At 43.2% G+C, this 17231-nt stretch overlaps 2 protein-coding genes across 3 annotated transcripts; both read right to left on the bottom strand.

Moving 5' to 3' along the window:
* Positions 1-1964: 1964 nt before the first annotated feature.
* On the bottom strand, positions 1965-10742 carry iffo1b (intermediate filament family orphan 1b). 2 transcript variants are annotated; one of them, XM_046399183.1, is made up of 9 exons: positions 9319-10742; positions 6483-6543; positions 5290-5385; positions 4696-4836; positions 4418-4602; positions 4154-4280; positions 3311-3328; positions 2861-2991; positions 1965-2378 (listed from the first exon to the last, which is right to left on the bottom strand). In XM_046399183.1, exons 1-9 carry the CDS (start codon positions 10311-10313, stop codon positions 2279-2281), a joined length of 1854 nt encoding a protein of 617 aa, XP_046255139.1. In that variant the 5' UTR covers positions 10314-10742; the 3' UTR covers positions 1965-2278. The 2 variants fall into 2 exon arrangements, with proteins under 2 accessions (XP_046255139.1, XP_046255138.1); XM_046399182.1 differs by having other exon boundaries at positions 3239-3328; positions 9319-10741.
* Positions 10743-11350: 608 nt separating this feature from the next.
* opn9 (opsin 9) lies at positions 11351-16071 on the bottom strand. Its single transcript, XM_046398488.1, has 7 exons — positions 15922-16071; positions 14824-14974; positions 14547-14686; positions 14058-14196; positions 13817-13931; positions 12533-12613; positions 11351-12463 (listed from the first exon to the last, which is right to left on the bottom strand). Exons 1-7 carry the CDS (start codon positions 16040-16042, stop codon positions 11822-11824), a joined length of 1389 nt encoding a protein of 462 aa, XP_046254444.1. The 5' UTR covers positions 16043-16071; the 3' UTR covers positions 11351-11821.
* Positions 16072-17231: the final 1160 nt, after the last annotated feature.

The raw sequence follows: 17231 nt of genomic DNA, 5'->3' as shown, positions 1-17231 counted from the left end.
ACAGTCCTTTCAGTGCTCAACCATGCAGCCGTGTTCAAACAACACAGGACCCAACTGCAGCATCACAGTACTTTTCTCCTTAGTGACACATGGAGCAGAATGAAGAGGCAACGCTGACTCCAGATCAGTTTCAAGATGGAGAATTCAAACTGACTCTCACAAGCCTTCAGGTCTGTGAGATAATACATTCCTCAGACAGGCTTATAAGTGCATTTCAGATGTTTACATATTGTTATGAAATGCAGTAAATGTTGTAAACCTTGTCGGCTTTCTAACTTCTCGTAAAAATGTTTTTTTTTAGATGTTGTCCAAAGTCAATTCCCACTGACGAACTGATATTGGCACCTGTTCTGTGATGGATTTCTCTGTGCACGAAGGTTGCAATGTTGATGTGGATTGCTCTTCTTAAGACTGACACCGAAGTGATGCTGATTCGTACCACCTATTTGCAAGCACTGTTACAATTCATTATATCTACAGTGGATATATAGTGACAAAAAGAGCTATTTTGGCTTTTTTTTTTTGTAGATTTAATGCAACATTTACTGAGCCATGAACTCCAAAGTAGCAACGGATAACTTGACATTACGAAAGGCCACCCAAACCAAAACTTTTTACCTCTGCCAAGGAGGTCATGTTTTCCGTCTGGTTTGTTGGTTTACGTGTCAGCAGGTTTACAGAAAAAATACTGGCTTGACTGTCATAAAACTTGGTGGAAAAGGCCAAGAAAGAGCCCCCAAAAAATATGGAGCAGATCCGATTCGCTAGGGTGGATACACAAAGTCGCTTTCAGAGGGACGAATAGGCTTCAGTTCCTGAATTTTTAGAGGCTAGAGCGAGCGGCCACGGTAGCCGGTGAATGAAGACAGAGAGAGAGCAGCCCTAAGTGACCACAAAACAGCCAATCAGAGAAATAAAACATTATTTTCTGATTGTTTACATTCTAAAGCAGAATTAAATGCACCAACAACTCCGCACAACCCTGCAGGAAGGAGACAGATGCCACATAGAGACCAGCAGCTCTTTCTACGTCCATCCTCCACATCCTGCACACGCTGACTGTCTGAGGGCTACACAGGCTGACACCCAGGAACGTTCCCAACAAAGGAAAATAACAATGATTCGAAAAAGAAGAAAATACACACACTGTACCCACAGCGTTTTGTCAGATCACCACACACTACTAGAGAGAGGTGATGCTGGTGATACGCTCAACAAAGCATGACATAAATGAACAAAACAAAACCATACAAAATGTTATGTATGGTTTTGTTTGTTCGTTTTGTTTTGTTTGTTTTTTTTTTATTTTTAGTATTATATCCTAATTTATTTCAGATGTTCTGCTTTATTAATGACTTGATTTTAGATCTTGGAACCTGCACTTGTAAGGTAGTAAAATGCTGAGTCATGACATCTTATTAGACTTTAAAGATCGCCACATCATCATGACCAAACTCTTCAATCAAACTCAGAAATACAACAAATTAACCCCATGACAACCTCAAACTATCTCTCGGCCCATTTTGTTTGTTTGTTTGTTTGTCTACTGGTATAAGGTAAATTTGTGTGGAATTGACTTTACAACAGCAACAACAAAAGCTTGATTTGCTTCAGCTGCCCACAGTATGAAGTGTTTTTTATTGTACGTGGAGTAAATAGATCATGCAATGCTTTCCGGCAGCCTACAGCACTGTAAAGCTTCACCACATAACCGGCCTGAATCTGCAACCTTCTTAGGAGAATCCATTAGACCACATGTGTCAAACCGGTCCACAGGAGGGCCGGTGTGGCTGCAGGTTTTTGTGCCAACCAACCAAGAGCACACCGTTTGACCAATCAACTGTCTGAAGACGGAGATCAGTTGATTAAATGAGTCAAGTCTGGTGTGCTGCTACTTGGTTGGAAAGAAAACCTGCAGCCACACCGGCCCTCCTGTGGACCGGTTTGACATGCCTGCATTAGACGATTCACTACCACTGTCAAATGCATGATGACAGGGTCCAACTACAAGAACCATCTCTCCCTTGCAGGGCAACGACATCTGCAGAGGGGAGCAGTAATGACAGAAATTCAGCTCCGATACACAGTACTGAAAGTCCCCTCAGACCAAAGCTGTTTTGCGTGAACATCAGAAAGAATGAACAATGTGACTCAGTAAATGAACAGGATCATACGTAAACACGGTGTTGCCATAGTTACAGGTGTGTATCGCGCTGGTCTGGTACCGAAGCTGGATGCATTGGAGGCCCCTCGCCATTGCTGCCGGAGTGAGGAAGTGTCAAGATCTCCCAGCGCTCGAGGAAGAAGGTGGAGATGCTGAAGACCTGTCGCTCTCTCTCTGGTCGCTGTCCTCAGTGGACGGAGGTGCAACAGGGTTACTGTGAGAGACAGAAACACACACGCTGGAAAATGAATAAATGCAAAACTATGACAGATTCTGCATTAGTTTTCTATGTGCCACTGGAAAAAAGAGAAGGCACTTTAGTTTCCAATAATCTTTGAGGAGCAAAACCAGTTAAAAGCAAAGTCAAGGTTCCTAGAAAAAAATAGTTAAATTGGTCTAAATTACAGGTAAACAGAGACAGCGTTCAGTTGGTACATTTACTACAAACAACAAAGCAGGTCAGCTAAACATTCAGAAATATCCATACTGAAATAACCCTTTTAGAAATTTTACTAATGCAGTGAATAATAATACGATTGAACACAGTTATAATAATGTATAATGTCTTCATACGAGATCTTATAATTGCTGACAAATACCGTACCTTAAAAAGCACTCAAAATATCCTCATGGACAGACAGACTGGCAGATATATAACGCAGACAGGAAACCAGCGCGAGTGTGTGCGTGTGTCACCTGTCTCCGCTCTGCGTGATGAGTCTCCTGCAGGTCTCCATCTGAACATCTAGACCTCTCTTCATCGAGCACATCTCCATGTACTCGTGCAGATGTCGGTTCATGTCGCTCTTCGCTGTAGCCAGTTCCAGCTGGAGTCAGAAAGCTTACAGTCAGACATAGTTCAAATGTGTGTTTGACATCAAAAAGTTTACTTCTGTACAACTGTGAGTCGCTGGCTTGGCAGCGGCAAACCACTGTTGCTAAGGTTCACACAGCTTTTATGTCATGTCTACATAAAGAACCATGTCACAGCCAGAATAAACTGGTGAAACTGAGGGCAGTCTACTTTGTTTAAAGTAGAAATCATTTAACAGACTTATGGAGCAAGTGCCTGACCTCAATCTGGTCAATTGTCTCTTGGTATTCCTTCTCTCTGGACTTGAAAAGACATTCGGTGTCATTAATCACCTTTTCCAGACAGTCCTCCTGGTAGAGAGAAAGAGAGGAGAGGGAGTTTTGGATTTGAACATCTGCATCTGATCTGAACTGACTGTGTGATAAAATGTGGCAACCTTTCGCAGGAAACAAATCATATGTTTGTGCACTAATCATCACACAATCACACACAGCTGCCTTTATGCTCCCATCAGCTCGTATTTCACTGACTGATGCAACTCCACCCTTCAAAGGCACAGCAGATTGTTCAAATACCACAGAGCCAGCCAGTGAATGCTTCTTGAAAACAAACACACTGTACAATTCAGACACTGCGTCAGTCTGTGTGTATGTGTTATGTCCTGAAAGGGCCCTGCCACAGCAGAGCTGAGAAGGTGAGAATGCCACTGGATTCGCCCACACATTTGTTTCCCCTCGTGACATCAGAACTTTAAAAGCTTCTGTGAAATCTGAACCAGCAATATCAACACAAATGCAGCTGTCCATAGCACGATGAGAGAAAAAGGTGCGCACACACACAAACACACACACAGTTGTGTTTCCATCATTCTTGGAGACATTACATAGACTTACATTAATTTCCTGGAGGTTTAGCCACCACCTGATCATAACAATATACATTACTTGCCTAATCCTAACTCTTAACATTAACCTCAACCTAACCTTAAGGCAAGTCTTCACCCTAATATTTAATGATTTACGTTGTTGGAAGTAACTCAGGTCCTCATCATGTGGATGTGTAAACAGATTTTGTAATGTAGCATGTTGTCTAAGCATTTTATAGGACTTATGTCTAACTGTTTACAACCACAACTCAGAGATCTCATCAGAATAAGTCATGTGACCACAGATTACCTCTCCTGGTGGGTGGGTGGGGTCAGGAGGCAGAGTGCATCCTGGGAAGTCCTCCCAAAGAAGCAGTGTCTCTTCTGTCTCCTCCCAGGCCAGACTATCGCAGTCATCCTCAAACTCACATTCCCGCCTTTGGATAAAAACACACACACACACACATATATATATATATATATATACACACACATTGAAAAATAACTGGAAGGAAGTGCAGTACGGGAAGACACTAATGTTACAGCTGTCATGTTTCAAAGTCGAGCCACTCACAAATGGTTCAGCATCCTCTGCATCTCCTCGTTGATCTGATTGGCTGATGAGCCACAATGTTCTTCATCTTTGACCACGCCCCCATCACTTTCAGAGGTGCTGACAGGCTCGTCACACTCACTTCCATTGAAGGACTGGGGAGTTTGCTTCCGGCGGCAGTTTAGAGACGGTTGGTTGTTAGGAACCTGCGGGGATAGAAGCAAAACTGAGAGTAAAAGATCAGACCACCACTATCAATACGGAGATTAACAGAGAGGAGCACATTAACATACTGGTACCTGGTACATCTGGATCACATCTTCACAGTTCCTCTGCTGAGCTACGTCGCAGAGACGAGCGGTGATATCGATCCTGCGGCAGATGTCCATGTCCACCTTCATGGCTTTCTCCTGGATCTTACTGTCCAACTCTGACAGGTTCTGCAGAAAGAATGGAGGGCAGCAGAGAAGACAGAGTGAGGAGAAAACTTGCTAGAAAAATAAATGCTTATGACCTTGCGCTATGATTCCGTACACATGCTTTTATTTGATAATGATGCAGGCGCAAATGCTAACAATCCATGTAGGGTTTGGAGGGTAAAGTGTAGCTACAAAGAAAAGGTGGAAGAATTATTTCCTCTGATAAGGCAACCCAAAATGAATGGCTTATTACTGATGTATAATCTATCAAATCCATTTACTGACTGTGGAGTTTTGCTCAGGTGTCACGCTCAAGCCTTGGGTTACAGGGCATCTTATTCACAGTAAATAATAACATCATACGACTTTAGAGTTGAACGCCACAGTCCATCCATTGAGAAGCAGAGAGAAAGGGCAGACTATGAGTATGCTGCTACTACTAGTATGTGACTGTATAGGTTGTACTATGCTCACATTGCTCATGAGGCCTTTGAAGAGAACCAGCTCCGCCTTCAGCTGCTGGACTCTGAGAGCCAGCTCGTCCTGGCAGCCTTCACTCTCCTGCAGGTCCTGCACACAGAGGGGAAGCCTTAAAGCACACACGTTAAGTGCAAACATGCCCCACCCACACACAGAGTGAGTCTGACACATCCTTACAACATCACAAAGAGTACAATCTGGACCTGCTCCATATGAAAAGTGTCAGTTATGATTTGGCGCCACGTACATCTCTGTCTTTACTGGAAACTGCAGGTTATATAACACAAGCAGAGCTCATCGAGAAAATAAAAGCCACAAAGTGCACAAAGACATTGTCAATCCTAAATGCATAATCGTTTCTGAGGAGCTCTAGATTTGTCTGATTTCTTCCTACTGACTTATTCATATGTGCTACATTATTGGTCAGGTTCTTTTCAAACTAATCTAGTGTTTTGCTGCTTGTGGTCTTATGTTAATGTGGTGTCGCCAACTAAACGGGGTCAGGTGCAGATTCCCGGCAATGGTGAACGTGCATTCAAACACACAAGTACGCATATGCACGTGCATACACCTACCTATCTACCCACCTACACAGGAAATCAACAAACCATTCGTTGGAAGGAAGCTCAAATATAGCAACCTAACAGTAAGTGTCAGTTACATAAAAAACCTCTATCTTATTAAAAATAGATGATTAATTTTAAATGACAATGGTCCATGAGCTTTAATGAGTTGATGGTCAGTGTTCAAAAAAAAAAAAGAAAGTACAAGAGTGAAACAGCTCTGGGTGAGTCAGGACTTGAACCAGTGCAGCGATGATATGAGCTTCCTGCACAAAGGAAAAGATCGGTGCCAGCAGACTGAGAGCTTACTGCCTGCCACCCTACCACCTGCAGTATGCTCTGCATTTAAATTAAAAACACATCTAAGCTCTTTAACCACTGGCAGATTATTGTTGACGGGCCAGGAAAACACAAATGGTGTGTTTTCGTGGTATTCCCAGTTTAGCTAAACCATAGCTGAAATGTAACACCTAACATTTAATTTTGGTTGTGTTAATAAGTCACGCTGATGTCAAAGCTGTCAAATGTTAAAGGAAGACTCAAGGCTGCCAAATGTTAAGGAAAGACCATACATACACACAACCACACACGCACTCACACACACAAATGCTGACGTAACGTTACCTCTTGTAGGTCCGCAATTTTCTGCTGCAGGTCCATCCTCATAGTGTATTCTTCTTCCCATCTAACAGACACAAGAATATAAACAGTAAAGCAAAGTTTAAGTGCCTGTCTTAATGTAAACAGATAATTAACAGAGAAACAAAGACCATATGGGCCAGACCTTTCATTCATTATTGTGAAAATATACATGTGTGCCTGTATAAGTGGACCTCTGACTGAACTACCGCAGGCGCCTTAAAGGTCAAAAAGGCTAAAAGGCATTTTAGTTACATTTATGCATTCTGTGTATCCACTTGCTAAAACACCACTCTATAGTAACCAAATTCACCTACACGCAGCATCGTATGATGTTGCCATTCAGAAGAGTTTTAGACTTAGAAGCATGGAGGTGACCATGCAAGGTTTAACTGCAGCATCGTTTGCTATAGCTGCAACCACATGACCTACATGACCTCTGTCCTCGTTCTGGCATTTCTGTACTGCTGTCGACATGCACCAGTACTGATATATCTACAATAAGGTGCTGATGGCCGATATATCAGCTGTTGAAAATGGCATCTTCTCCCAATTTAAAACACATATATCTTGACTCTTAACTCACTTACAAGGCACAGTGTATGTGCAGTTCATTTAAATTAGATTAGGATACAATTTTGGGTACAAGTTGTTTGGAACAACCGGGTGTACATTGGAAAAGTGAGACTGAGTGAGTAATTGCTTGTTTGATGGTGCAGATCGGAGGACTTGCCCTTGAATCTGAGCTTTAATATATCTAAAAGTCTGAACACAGATCACGTATGTGATCTCAGATTCATGCAGCACGTGTGCCCAGGAGGAGGAATCCAGTGACTGCACAGACTGCAGCCTAAATGCTGTTTGAGATGCACAATGCTGCAGCATATCCAGATCTTTAGGGAATACTGAATCTGAAAGAAACTGAGTCATGAAACAGGAGTTGTTGTTGTTGTTGTTGTCGTTGTAGAGGATGCTTGTTTGACCAGTAAGTTGAGAGTGAGCAGAAAGCAGAGAAGCGCTTCCTTCTGCAAGCCAAGCTCCCATCAAGCAGTTACAGCTTGCAGTGCATGCTGCATTGCAGATACAGTGTGGAGTGTGGAGGGGGGGGTGCGCAGTGGGAGAGAAGAGAGGGAGAGAGCATGACAGAGGGGGAGGAGGTGTCCTGTGCGCAGGATTGTTTGGCGTTTACGTGAGAAAGAGAACGAGAAAGTGCGGTGGGCAGAGAGTGTGTGTGTGTGTGTGTGTGTGTGTGTGTGTGTGTGTGTGTGTGTGTGTGACAGAGGGAAGGTGAAGGGACAGACGGGGAGAGAAAAATAAGCTGACCTTGAGTAAATGAACAAAACTGAAATTGATAAAAGAGCTAAAGAAAGGGGGGAAAGTTCGAAAAAAGGTGGTAAATGAGGACCACTTGGCACCCCAAAACTGTTTAATAACCGATAATTTAATTCACTGGTGAGTTTGGGTTTTCAAATGGGTCTGAAAATGACTCACAGGGGCAACACTAGTTATTTCATTATTATCTGACTGCACAGGCAATGGCCATGAATCTGAAGGAGTGAGTTTCACTTGGAGGAATAGTTCCCATTGTCCTACGGTAAACTGATCCAGTAAGCTCATGGAGGTTCAGACACAGCCCAGACTCCTTACAGAAGGCTGAACTGAAACTGGCGTGAACACTGAGTGAGAAGAGGTACGTCACACACCTTAACTCATAGGCAGGGAGACAACCACATCAGCTTTTCTGAACAAGAGGTCAATATATATAATGCACTCTCAAATCTCTACATATGATTAAATCATGTGTCTGAAGTCACATACTTTTGGGCAGTTTGGCTCGTCCTTGTCCCTCACTCACAAAGAGCCCTCTATACTGTGGTCAGGATCTCCTCTGTGAAGAACGCATGGCTGCTCATTTGGACATAATATGAGGGAGTTCAGTGATAAATGTGGTGGAACATGGAGGCTACAGCAGTTCATAGATAATGCGAAATCCGCAACTGTCACATATTCCTGGAATCCACAATAAATTTACATGATGTGGAGCGTTGTGCTGTTCCACAGACAGCTGTCTACTGGGAATCAGAGCACTGAGATCTGAAGTGTAAAATGCTCATCACAGCTTCAGAGAGACCTTCAAATAAGTTGCTTTGTTCCAAAATGCAAAAATATTCATTTCATATGACACTGAACCATAAAAATCTAGTAACTAGAACCAGTGACTATTTTACCCCAAAACAGTTAATCATTTGTAAAATAATTACAAAAGTCAATCAACTATTTCATTGAATTTCAAGGCTGACAGCTGCAAATCACAAATGCCTACAAAACCACAACGGGTGGTGAAGATGACATCATCATTACGTCTTTCATCTTGAGACACTGATATAAATCTGCTGTAAAATCAAAATCGGCTCAGTTTCACAGTAGATTTTCCCCAGTATTCCTGTAAACCAAGACACCCATACGTGAGTCATGGTCTCTGAGGTGAACATTTGTGCCACACGCTGAGCTTCACACGTCTCTATTAAGCTTTGACCTTCATTCTACTTTATATTTAGCTCGTGACGAGTTAATTTTTGGGGTGTATTTCTAGCAGCAGCACCTGCCTCAGTGGTCAGCCATGAAGTGGATGCAGGGTCAGGCTGAAGGTGATGGATGGAGAGGCTTTGTGCTGACTCTGCTTGTGTTGGAGACAGCTGGTCTGCAGCTGTTTTACAGCTCTGCTCACTGCTCCGAAGTAGAGCATTACACACACTTAAGAAAGCTACATGTGCCCTGTAGGCCTGCTGCAAATGTAATAAAGGAGTTTCACTCCATTTACCTGCGTTTATACTCGTCTCTCTCCCTCTTCACCTTGGCCAGGACATTGTACAGGGCTCTTATCTCAGGGGTGATGGTATCGATCTGGACCCCGACTCCATCAGGGTGCATCCAGGACACTCCTGGGCTGGTCAGACGCTCCGCACCGGGGCCAAACTTGCGGGTGTGATTGTAGGACCAGATGGTGCCCGGGAGGAACCGTGGAGGAGGGTTGGCGGAGCCACCCGGGCCTGCGCTGGTGTTGGGGACAGTTTTAGCAGCAGAGCCAGGGGAGTCCACACAGGGAGAGGACTGGCTGATGGTAATGGCTGGGTTACAAGTGGTATTTGTTTGGGTTGAACTGGAGTTTTCAACAGCCGCGGGTGCAACTGTAGCTGAGAGTGGTGGTGGGAATAGTGTTGTAGGTCTCCTGGCTGAGTTGTTGGTGTTGTGGAAGGGGAGGGAACCAGGTCTAAACTGTATGGTCCCAACAAATCCAGTCTGCACACCTGCCTCTTGGGTATGCGCCCTGCTCTCACAGCATCCACCTTGACAACCATTGTTGGCATCCAGCGCCTGTTGCAGCTGCTTCTCCAAAATCTTATTTCTGCGCTCTAACTCGTGTACTTTGGCCAAAAAGCATCTGAACCTCAGATTGAGAGTTTTGAGGACGCTGATGTTGGATCCCAAGTCGTTTCTGAGAGCCATGGCTGCGGGGGGATGCGGCACAGAGCGCTGCTGGTAGTGGCTGCTGGGGTTGTGGTGGAGGTAAGGTGAGGTCTGCGAGGGTGCGGTGAAGTCAGGCCCTGGTTGATCAGGCCCTGGGCCGGGCTGCTCACCCAGTAATAAAGACGCCGGGTCCGGTCCACCCAAAACGGCGTCGGACAGGAGACCTGAGGGAGAGTCTGGGTGTCCGGTAGCTTGGCTCTGCTGCGGATGCTGTTGAAGATACGTATTGGCACCCAACAAAGGATTCATGCTATGGTATGGAAAACTAAAGCGCTGCAGATCTGGCATGAACACGGACGGGAATTGTCTTAATACAACAGAATATGACTGGGTAAACAATAAACAGGCCGTTAAACGTAGGCTACCTGAAAGATGGTCGCAAAATCCGCCAGTGTTTACCTGATTATATAACCGCTTCTAAATAAGAATCTTATCTTTACAGCTGAGAGGTTAAGCCGACGTTAAGGCTGATGGATCAGTGCTCCTGAAGCGTCCACAACAAAACATCAAAAAGCGACTCCATGGACATGCGAGAAAAAACAGAAAATGTGCACCCAGAAAACATCTTCGCCTCTGTGGGATGTTATGCAAAATAAACTCAATCAAACGAAAAAGACGCAGAGCGTGAATGAATAACAATGAGATCCAGTGTTACCGCGACACTGAAGTTCTGGCAACAAGATGTGTGACCGCAGGCAGAAGCAAGTGCTGCGGGATTGGAGGATCGCGGCTACCGTAATTACTCGACTAAAGCAGCCTTCAAACATTAGCTCTTTGTTTTCTGTGGAATACGACACTCAACAAGGCGGCGCCGACCTGTTCGCCTTTATTTTTCACAATAAATAATTTCGAAATGGAGAAATTAGGAGCCAAGTGTAAGTCATAAATACAATTTGAAATTGAAAAAAGTAAATAAATAAAAATGTTCAGTGAAGCTTTTAAAAATATACTGGAGGTATAAGGGTGGATTACTGTCCCAGAGAAACTGTTTCACTTTGATTTGTGTTTTAAAAAGAACAGAAAAGGTAAAATTAAAATAAAATAAAAATAGAAAATAAAAAAATCTGGAATTTGCACAACTAAATACAATATATGAGATAACAATGGCCTTAAGATGCATCCCCCTTCTGTCAGTAGTTTGGAAATACCCTTTCCATGACTGGAGGTGGATCAAGTACTCAGATTTGTACTTAAGTAAAAGTATCAATACCACTCAGAAATACAGTGTTACAGATAAAGGTTTTAAAAGCATTTTTTACTTAAGTAAAATCATAAAAGTATTAGCATCAAAATAAACTCAAATAATTAACTTTATAATGTTGAAGCCGGTAAAGGTGGTTTAATTACTTTATATAAACTATCCTCCAGTGTAGCTTGAGAATACCTACCAGCACCTTTAAAGCTCATTAAACAGTACACAAACCAAAAGGTAAAAATGACATCTATCTATCTATCTATCTATCTATCTATCTATCTATCTATCTATCTATCTATCTTATCAGGCAGTGAGAGTGCTGAATGTGGACCCCCTCAGATCTCTCTGTCCACCGGTGCTGCAGTGTCTCCACATGTTGCTTTGAGTGTCGGAGGAGGCAGAGTCCAAAGTATTAGCCTCTGCTGAGATGTTATCTGCCCAGGTGTCTGTTCCTCCATCGCTCTCGCGATTCTTCTCTTTCTTCAGATTCCTGCTTTTTCTTTTCACAGACGAGGACATGGGGCTGCTCATTTTCCTCCTCGAGCTCTGGAAGTAGTTGAGTCTGATCCTCCCTTTAAAAAAAATTGTAAAAAAAAGAGACTTAAAACATGGCCCTTACGTATTTTCTGGAAAAACAAATAAGCACATTTTTCCTGTTAAAGACAAACGGTCCTAAACCGTGGAAGTTGGTTTGCTCGTGTTCCTTACTTTCATACAAGCTTTCCTGCCTTCGGTGCATTTGCCTCCTCTCTGCTGCCTCTTGGCCAAACACCATCACATAGACGTCATTCCTGAACTCCCTGTTCATGATCTGATAGATTAAAGGGTTGATCATGCAGTGGGACTTGGCAAACATAACAGGGATTAAATTGACTATGGGTGGAAGGGAGGAGAATGACTGGGGGCTCACAGTCATTGGCTCAGCTTCTTTGTCCAGAGTGGACCTGAACATGGAGTCACTTGTGGAGACGGAACTCATGTTGTTCACATCACTCCACTTGTTCACAGTGCTGTGGTAGATTTGTCTGTAATATTCTGTAGCAGTCCAGTTGAGCAATGACGGGATGTCCAAGATCTTTGGAGCATTTGGAAAGTTTGGGGCCTCACCAGTGGACTCCTCCACCACAGTTTGTAAAGTGCCTTCTCGCTCTGGGTCATCTCTGGGAATGAGCGCAGAGATCAGAGACACAGTGGCATAAGGCGACCATGCCAGGAGGAAGGTGATGAACACCACAGCAGCCATCTGAAATAAAGGTATGTTTTATTTTCCCTGAAAAACGTGTAACAAGTCAAATTATCCACCTGTGTTTACCTTTGCAAGCTTCAGGTCTTTGCTAGCATGACTGACAGAGGAGGACGGTATGGATGCCAGAGTGCGATTAGATCTGTAGACCTGAAAAAGGTAGCAACAGTTGATTCTACTATTTGCAACTATACCTCAAGTCACAGGTAGGTCACAAGTCTTTATTTCTGCAAGGGACAAAATATAACATAGATCTAGCTCACATGAGACGGGTTATACCAGAGCTTAAGGACTCCATTTTCATATAGTCTGCATTTTATTAAGTTACCACAGACCAACTGACACATAATCAAAGTAGGACCTCTGGGGCCCCTGAGCATCTGGGTCAATAAGGCATTTTCCCACAATGGTCATCTGGTTAATCCCTAAGACCCTGAGGAGGCAGTGCTATGTGTTTCTGTCTGAAAGTGTTTTCTCCAGTACTATCACAAGGGGGTGCCAGAGTTGCTTTATTTTTTTTGCACTGATCACATACAACATTAAAACCACCTGTTTAATTTAAGAGTTCCATATTCACATGTGTTGATTCAGCAGTCTAATTACTGTGGGCACAGAACTGTTTGACAGCCAGGTGGGCCTCACGTTTGGTATATTCCTCTATCTTTTCCCAGATTACACTAGTGTGAACAGGCAACAGAAGGGATGAGTACGGTAATTTCTGATGCTGTCTGCTCTGTGAATGCAGCGGGATGCAGTTAGTGAGAATGTTCTCAGTGGTGCCTCTGTAAAGGACAGTCACGGCTGGAGTGTTGCCAAAACAGTTGTGACCTGTCAGGGGAAGGGACACAGGAGGGTATTTTGTGGTCACTGGCATCAGAATGTTGGATCCTTTTTGTTCTGTGCATTGAGGGTGGATTGAGCTTATTGAGTTGCATCCCGCAGATTCTCAATCAGGTTGGGATCTGGGTAGTCTGCAGGCCGTTCTTCAGACATTCCTGAACTGTTTTCAGGATGTGACATGGTGCTTTCTCCAGCTGGGGGGAGGCTGCTGCTGACAGGAAGAGCCGTTGCCAAGGAGGAGTGGGGGTGAGAAGGGTGAGGTATTTGGTCTACAGTGTTTAGGTGGATGATGTGTGTCAAAGAGTATCCACATGAGTGCCAGAACCCATTACTGCCCCATGGAATATTGCATAGTAAACAGATGATTAATGTTACTTACCTCACCTGGCTGATCAGTGTACATTCAACACATAGTAGCTTTAAAGTGATTAATGCACTAAAACAAAATAATTACAGAATAGAGTCTCAACTCCCAGATTCTGTTTCGTATCATAAAGCAACAGTTGTCCTCACCATCAGCAGGATGGCCAAATATGAGGTGAAGATGGTGACGGTAGGAAATCCAAAGCATAATATCAGGATGAGGAATATGTAGATTCTGTCATTTTGAGAGGACCTGATTCTCCACCTTAAAATAATGACACAGACTAGTTATTGCTTGCATGTTTTTCTGCAAAGGCACAGAATGCACAGATAACACATATGTTTGCAGCCTTTAGTGTAAGTAAACAGTAGGGCATCAAGCAGAGATTACCAGTTGATGGTGCAGCTGGTCCCATAAGGTTCAGGTCCATAACTTCCAAAGCCAAAAGCAGGCAGTAAGGCCCAGAACAGTGTGTAAACCCACACCAGCACTATGGACAGAGACACATGACGCTTCTCAATCCATTGACCTAGAGAGGCAAGAAGCATACAAACCACTTAATGTACTATTCAAACAGTGTGTTCATGTATAAGCATAATGAGCACTAAACCTCTCTGGAGTTCTTAACATTTCATGAGCCATTTTCTTGAAACATCAGCAACTGGCCAGTAGTATCTAAGCACTGCCTCCTATGGCTTTTGCTCTTTAAATCAATACTTTTATAAAAGCAGAGGAGAGCCGTGTACAGATTAGCATGTGCACAGTATGCATGAAAACATGTGTACACTTGGAAATGACAAATGTGGGCTGGATTTAGCGCTCTGTGTCTGTGTGGATTGTCCTGCTTCGCTCTGTGCTGGAAGAGGATGTCACACTTGCCATATCTTAAGCAGCAGATCTTCAGGCAACGGTCCACAGAGATGAGACAGGTGGTGAGCAGAGAGCCAATGCCAAACACAAAGCCCTGGATGCCGTACCAAAGGCACCCCATCTCCCCAAACACCCAGGCATGACACAGGCTGACAGAGGGAGAGAAGGACTTTAGCCCTCCAGCTTAATGGATCATCACCTTCTGTCTCTGACAAATGGCTGCTGGTTTAAATGTGGTTACTCACCGCCCTGGCTGCTCAGTGGTTAATAACAAAGTATGCTGTACCTGGAAGTGATGAAAAATGGTGCTCCTAAGAGACTGAAGCCAAAATCACAGAGAGCCAAGTTGATAGTCATGAGCTCTGGAGGTCTGAGCTTCTTTCTTTTCCTACAGCAGACTAACAACACCGTGCCGTTCCCCAAAACTGATATGACACCTGGAGAAAGAGTAATAGTGAAGAAAAGAAAATGACATATGGTGTCAGCGTGAATTCAGATATGGTCTTTAAATCCCACAAATACCAGTTAAGCATCTAGATGATGCAGCTTCATCAGTTTGTTGTGTAAACAAACAGTGAAGGGAATGTTAAAGACACAGAGGTGTCCCCTCTGTGAAGACTACTCTCTGCTTTTGGTGAAACAATTTCTGGTTTTTGGTGTTGCTCAAAGAACAAAAACAGCTTATCTCATACCCATCATGACTAAATAATAATACATCAGTCATACAGCACGTATAAAGTGAGTTCTCGGTGTATTCTAACAGCACAGTGTTGTATTTTTACTTATTTTTAAAATATTTTTGTCTTGATCACTTGGGTTTTACTTTATTGTCATTGTCAAGAAACAAAGAGCATCATCCAAACTGGCATAGCAATACAAATACAGTTCAAATAAAAGTAGCAGGAGGAGGGAGGAAGGGAGGGAGAGGGACTGGAATTATGGAGGGAACTGTGGTGTGGGATGAGCACTGCAGTAATGCAAAGTCCAGTTCCAATATTCCAATTAAAATTTCTTTTTCAGTAATTTTATAGATAAATAATTTCATTTTCACCCGATTTAAGATATCCTATATTACACCGTATGTATGGTGTATATGCTTGTTGTGGCACTTCATTGAGGCCTAATTGTATTTCATTTATTGTAATACAAAGAGATGCATAATTTATGATAATCAAAAACAAATAGTTAAAAAGGTTAACAACATATTTGTCGCTGAAACTCAGAACTATTTCTTTCACTATATGTAATCTGACATAATGTCTCTGGTATTTCTTGGACGCTTGACTAGACTTTGAAATGAATTTTAGTGTGTTTGTGTGAGTTTGCAACTATGAACCTTCCAATTGGAGATTTGACATAATGATAACAGTGCCCTTATTCTTACCTGTGAATGTAAGGAATAAAGCAACCACCAAGTCCGCTGAGGTGGACAGTTGAGAGCGAAACAGGGGGTGGACGGACGAGGGGACAAACCAGGAGCCCCCCGCAGAGCCATTCTCTCTCATGGATGTACTGCACTGACCTACAGCAGCAGACAGAGAGGAGAGGCAGCTCCTGGAGCTTCAAAGGACCACTGAAGACACAAAAACCAGAGAAGAATAAAAATGTTGTGTCACTCTTCCAACTACAAAGTGAAATTAGCAGCATGTGAGGAGTTTCTCGAGAGGAGGAAAATGTCAGGCAGCACAGAAGAAAAACTCATCAACATCCTCATCTCTGCATGGCTTCAGCTTAAATGTTCACTTAGTTTTAATCTCTCCTCTGCTCCAGTAGGGTTTATTCTTTATAATGCAGTGCAGAGACTTGAGTTTCATATTATTACATTGTTGAGTTTCATAGAGTCCATATTACAGATGATATTTTCTGTCACTGTTCAGTGGCCCCTGCAGTGGATGAAAACTTCATTATACATTCTACTTATTTCTCTGTCCTCATTTTTCAGTTTCGTTTAGGTTGTGTTTCTCCCTAGTGTGTCCTCTGACATAGCATCATCACTTAGATAAATGATGATACGATTGATGATAATAGTTGACAGCTACATAGATTAATTAATGTAAACGATTGCAGATCAAACAGATCATGTAATGTCAGCTTGCCTCCACTGGCTGACAGATGGAGATGCAGATGCAACATAATGCAACGGGAAAATCTGACATTTCTTTGACATTTCAGCACATTTATTCATTCACATTGACTGTTAATGTTTCAGTATTATCCAGGGAAACATCAATTAACCCCCCCAGCCCATCCCATCCCCCACAACGGCTCTTGGCATCAGCAGCAGCATCCCTCTCACCTTGACAATATACCTCATCACATACCACAACAACGGCCTGCAGATTCCCCAGTATCAATAAACCTAATCCAGCCTGCCACCTAGAGGCCCCACCCTCACTGCTCAGGACCCAAAGCATCCAAAATTTTAATAATGGTGACCACAAAATGCCCCAGAGGTCCTGTGTCCCTTCCCCTGACCCGTCAGGCCTGTTTTGACAGCACAAAGGAGAACTACAGAATATTATGCAGGTGGTTGTAATGTTGGGGCTCATCTGTGTATGTTTTAAATATCCAGCATCTTGAAATAAATAAATGACTAATTATAATAAATTTAGACTTATTGCTGTAGCAACAAGCAGCTGCAACATACAAGAGACTTTAACGTTTACCCTCTGATGATCTCCACAGGTGGTCAGC

Source organism: Scatophagus argus, chromosome 9 (assembly GCF_020382885.2).
Source record: "Scatophagus argus isolate fScaArg1 chromosome 9, fScaArg1.pri, whole genome shotgun sequence".
NCBI lineage: Eukaryota > Metazoa > Chordata > Actinopteri > Scatophagidae > Scatophagus > Scatophagus argus.
The sequence above is the reverse complement of the archived record's forward strand: the minus strand, read 5'-3'. Positions and strand labels throughout refer to the sequence as shown.

Excerpts from the sequence above, each read along its gene's own strand:
- iffo1b (XM_046399182.1), bottom strand. The coding sequence starts at position 10,313 with ATGCCAGATCTGCAGCGCTTTAGTTTTCCATACCATAGCATGAATCCT. Across the intron at positions 5,386-6,482 it reads AAATTGCGGACCTACAAGAG|GACCTGCAGGAGAGTGAAGG; the intron begins GTAACGTTACGT and ends CTCTGTGTGCAG. Across the intron at positions 3,329-4,153 it reads CCACCCACCCACCAGGAGAG|GAGGACTGTCTGGAAAAGGT; the intron begins GTAATCTGTGGT and ends TCTCTCTACCAG.
- opn9 (XM_046398488.1), bottom strand. The coding sequence starts at position 16,042 with ATGAGAGAGAATGGCTCTGCGGGGGGCTCCTGGTTTGTCCCCTCGTCC. Across the intron at positions 14,975-15,921 it reads TTTATTCCTTACATTCACAG|GTGTCATATCAGTTTTGGGG; the intron begins GTAAGAATAAGG and ends CTCTTTCTCCAG. Across the intron at positions 12,614-13,816 it reads ATTTGGCCATCCTGCTGATG|GTCTACAGATCTAATCGCAC; the intron begins GTGAGGACAACT and ends TACCTTTTTCAG.